The sequence below is a fragment of the Triticum aestivum genome, chromosome 4B, assembly GCF_018294505.1.
Source record: "Triticum aestivum cultivar Chinese Spring chromosome 4B, IWGSC CS RefSeq v2.1, whole genome shotgun sequence".
Lineage (NCBI taxonomy): Eukaryota > Viridiplantae > Streptophyta > Magnoliopsida > Poales > Poaceae > Triticum > Triticum aestivum.
The window spans coordinates 656714174-656718864 of NC_057804.1; the positions used below are offsets into that span (position 1 = coordinate 656714174).

At 44.4% G+C, this 4691-nt stretch overlaps 1 protein-coding gene across 2 annotated transcripts; it reads left to right on the forward strand.

Moving 5' to 3' along the window:
• The first annotated feature begins 1015 nt into the window (after positions 1-1015).
• On the forward strand, positions 1016-4431 carry LOC123093925 (palmitoyl-protein thioesterase 1). 2 transcript variants are annotated; one of them, XM_044515988.1, is made up of 12 exons: positions 1016-1243; positions 1332-1416; positions 1508-1559; positions 1701-1721; positions 1842-1895; positions 2031-2081; positions 2389-2451; positions 2844-2909; positions 3009-3047; positions 3519-3641; positions 3800-3892; positions 3985-4431. In XM_044515988.1, exons 1-12 carry the CDS (start codon positions 1147-1149, stop codon positions 4228-4230), a joined length of 990 nt encoding a protein of 329 aa, XP_044371923.1. In that variant the 5' UTR covers positions 1016-1146; the 3' UTR covers positions 4231-4431. The 2 variants fall into 2 exon arrangements, with proteins under 2 accessions (XP_044371923.1, XP_044371922.1); XM_044515987.1 differs by having other exon boundaries at positions 1508-1553; positions 1695-1721.
• The last annotated feature ends 260 nt before the right edge of the window (positions 4432-4691 follow it).

Here is a 4691-nt window from a genome sequence, read left to right on the forward strand (position 1 = left end):
CAGGGGGATTTGCTTCAACCGGTGAGGATGGTGGTGGGCGACAACGGCAATGGCTGTGGTAAGTTGTTGTATTTTTTGAAAAAAAAATCCGGAGTCACTTTTGATTCATCGGGAATCAGTTTTCGATTTGTTGCAACAGGGGGGAGATAGTGTTGGGAGGCCGCCGCCATGGATTTTGCTGCACAATTTTTTTGCTGGAACCACCATTTTGGCTTGCTGGAATCGGCGAGGATGATGATGGGGCGGCTACAACGATGGCGCCATGATTATTTTTGCTGCATTGATTTTTTGCTGGAACCGTATCAATTTTTTGTTGGAACCATGTTGTGTTTTTGCTAGAATCATATCATTGTTTTGCTAGAAACAAGATAATTTTTTGCTGGAACCATATCAAAATTTTGTTGGAACCATGTTATATTTTTGCTGGAACGATATGAACGGTTTGATTGAAATAATATCATTTTTGCTGGAACCATATCAATTATTTGTTGGAACCATGTGTTTTTGCTTCAAACCTGGATGTCGTGCTCTGTCTTTTCTGCTACAACCGGACACTGGTACGAGCGGCGAGTCAACCGACGACAAGAGGAGGAGAGATGCCGGGGGGGGCGACGGCGACCTCGGGCACGGCTGGAGGGACGACACAATCTAGACGGGGGATGGAGATGCGCGAGCTCACCATACGGAGCTCGGGCACAGGGCGCAGCTTTTTTCACTGGGAGAGAGGTTGGGGACGAAGGGGGTTGTGGATCAAACGGTTCTGTGCATCTCTATCAGACGCTGGGTAGGCGACCGGCCTAAATTTGGGCCCGTGCTCGCCATAAATAAATGCGAGCGCCACCCTGGTGGGATGGGGATATCATTGTCCCCCTAATCATCCAACCACATGTTGATCAGGCCTATGGCAGACGTTTTGTGCACGAGCGGTAGTTAAAAAAGTGTTTCAGAAAGAAAAGAAAAACTAAGAATTAGACGCGTGTACGATGCTACCTTGTGATGATTATAAAATAAAATAAAATTTCATAGTACTAGCAAACTTCTTCGTTTGGAACACCGTCGCGTCGACACGCACGGCCAATCTCAGCAGTGAGCGACGTTGTCTCGTCCCGTCTGGGTCCCTCCGACGCCAAGCCACCGTCGGTGCCCATGCCGCCGAGACCTCCGCTTCCCCTCTCCGTCGCCGTCGCCGTACTCTCCGTCCTCCTCCTCACGGCGGAGGCGGTGCCCTTCGTCGTCCTGCACGGTCGGTCCACCCTCACCCACTCTCCTCCCACCCATGTCTCGATTGATTGGTTGACTGACAGGTTTGGGTTGGTTGATTCGGGCTGCAGGGATTGGGGACCAGTGCGCCAACCGCGGCGTCGCCGAGTTCACCCGCCTCCTCGCCGACTGGTCCGCCGCCGACGGCCACTGCCTGTACGACCGACCCCATCTTCTCCCCCCCTCCTCTCATCCTCGTCTCCATAGCTGCAGCTTGACTCTCTAGTTCGTGCTCATTTGTGTTCAGAGAAATCGGAAGCGGGACATGGGACTCCTGGCTCATGCCTCTCCACCAACAGGTCTGCTTCCACTTCAACCAGCACAGTTTTTTTGTCATATTTGTCCATCTGTACAAAAATAATCAGAATCTTTGTTTGCTCTAACTGTTGTAAAATCCACTAACCATACTGTTTTCCCTATACATGTCATTTTTTCAACAGGCTGATGCCATTTGCAACAAGGTCAGGTGATCGATTCGGCGCTTCGGGCCCTGATGATGTTCTTTCCTCTGCTGCATGCTGGGTAGATAGAGATATTCATCATCCCTGCCTGCCTGCCTGCCTGGTAATTTGTTTTTGCAGGTGAAGGAGATGAAAGAGCTGAGCGGCGGCTATAACATCGTTGGCCTGTCTCAGGTATATCATACCCTTCTGTCATTTTGTTCAAGAATCAGTAGTTTTTCAGCTAAATGATGATTATTGTGCTGATTCTGCTCTAGTTTGTGTCACTCTTCTACTAAAATCTTGCCTCCTCGTTATGTCCTTGCACAGGGGAACTTGATTGGCCGTGCAGTGCTCCAGTATTGTGATGATGGACCACCGGTGAGTTGCTGTTAAAATTGTTCTACAAGTGATACAATAAACGGCTTTCAGACTTATTCGTTTCACCTCCCAGTCCCACCACCTATTGTATGCAACTGAATGAGAAATCTGAATTATTGTGAATGTGTTGGGCCTCTCTCCTCATGTCTAGGCATGCCAACTAGTGCCGGGTTTTTTCCCCAAAAATGTTCATACAAGGTCATACTTTTGAAACTTTCAATGATGAGTAGGCCTTACGCTTCGCAGAGATATATTGCTATTCAGTTTTTGTGCAGTAAGTTATGTACTCTGATACTTCTTCTAACAGGTCAAGAATTTCATCTCACTCGCGGGGCCTCATGCTGGCACCGCTTCCGTGCCGCTTTGTGGTGTAAGTTTATCTAACTATCTCCAACTAATATCCAGTTTGTTATGCCAAGTTTTCAACCGACAACTCAACAACAGACTGGCAAATTATCTAAGAATAAATAGCTTTCTGCTCTTTCATGGATTTCTGATGACAATTATATATTAAAGAAATATATTGTACAGGTATATGCTAATGCCATTCAATGTTTAAACATCCTATATCAGCTCGTGCTAGCCTGAGCCCTGAGCACTTGCAAGATGTTTGGAGAAATCCCTGAATGCAACTATCAGTGTTGTAGTTATTTAATGTATTAAAATGTGTTCATGAAGCCCTGATGTTTAATTTCCCGTATCCCCCTTCTACAGTCTGATAACTGTAGCTACCTCCTAACATTGTATCTCTGTTTTCTGCAGTCTGGTATTTTCTGTGTTATTGCTGATGCCCTGATTAAATTGGAGATCTACTCGGACTACGTACAGGTATTAGTGTCTACGCTTAGTCATGTCCCAAACTCTAGTCTGCAGTATTAATAAACTAGAGATTTTCAATGGAATAACTTGACCCGTGGTGAATTACAGGCACATCTTGCACCAAGTGGCTACATCAAAATCCCAACGGTGAGTATTATATTGCACTTCGTGAGGTCATCGTCCCGATAAACAGAAATTCACCTTTATGTTATTGTAGTCAGTACCATTTGATAACCGAACCTGCACTTTTTTGAACTTTCAAATTGCTTGCTGTGCTGATTAGTTAACTGCTATTGAGCATTGATGAGGCTCATGTATATCTGAGTAATAATTAATTTTATATTTTTCCTTCAGAAGTTATTAACAAGAGGTTTGGTAACCATGTTATAAACATATTAGTTTCATGTTCTATTGTGTGTGTTGCTAACTTGCAATCTGAAGAATTTTAAGTAGGTAATCGTAATGTGTGTGTAGCTTTCAACTTTTACTTTTACTTCTCCACAGAATGCAATATCGTAGAAACCATTCATTGGCCTTTAACCATAGGTTATGGAACTAAACCAGAGCAGTATTCAATAGTATATTCTTAGCCACTGAAAATGTGAACCGTCTTTTCAGGATATGGATGATTATCTGAAGGGATGCAGGTTTCTTCCCAAACTTAACAATGAGATACCCGGTGAAAGAAATGCTACCTACAAGGAACGGTTCAGCAGCTTAGAGAATTTAGTATTGATCATGGTAAGAAGGTTGACAAAAGCCTAAAATCGCATTTTGATCCACGTTTGAAGATTACATGGTAGCATATATGGTGCACTGTATAAGTTGGAAAGAAATATCAGAATGTACTTCGCCTATGATGCCCTTAACTACTTATTTTCCCCTAATATGATGTGCAGTTTGAGAATGATGTCGTCGTCATACCCCGGGAAACTTCGTGGTTTGGGTATTATCCTGATGGAGCCTTTGAGCCAGTCCTACCTCCTCAGCAGGTATAATAGAACTTCTGTTCTTCATGTTCAACTAGTCGACAAAGTTTCGAGGCCATTTCTGCTCGCTGACCCTGGCAAGATTTGATCTGCAGACAAAGCTGTATCAGGAAGACTGGATTGGTCTGAAGGCCCTGGACAAGGCCGGGCGAGTCAAGTTCGTCTCCGTGCCAGGAGGTCACCTGGGCATCTCCAACAGTGACATGAGGAAACACATTGTGCCTTACTTGAAGGACAAACCATCTGTTTCTGCTTCACTCGCCGCCACCTGGCACGCCGTCGGGGAAGCGCTCGGGCTGATGGGGGACGATGTCGGCGTCCTCCTTCAGTCCTCGACATGATGATGATGATCCACCATCTTGTTGTCAGGGGTATATATAGTGTTGGAGTGGTCAGTGGTGTACATGTCATTCTTTGTTCAAGCTTTTTTGCTTGAAGCGCCGCTTTGTAGAAGACTGCAGCAGCTGTAAAAACAAGAACCACAGGTTCCATGTCAGGTCCTTAATTAGCTTCATTCACATGGTTTGCTCATGTTGGTTTTATATGCAACACTTTGTTGCTTGTATTTTGGAGCTCATGATTTGCAATCTTCTACGTACATGCCTAGTATTCGACAGCGCGGTGGTTTTATGATTTGCAAAATGCGGCATGCTTCTCTTTATAGAAAAATGCTAGATGGAGGCCGAATTTCAAAAATTCAAATTCATATTTTTACTTTCCAACAAAAAAAACACCTATACCTAGAGACACATTACAACCTTATATACATGTAGAAAAGTTTGAATTTTTTTTTATTTTTCAA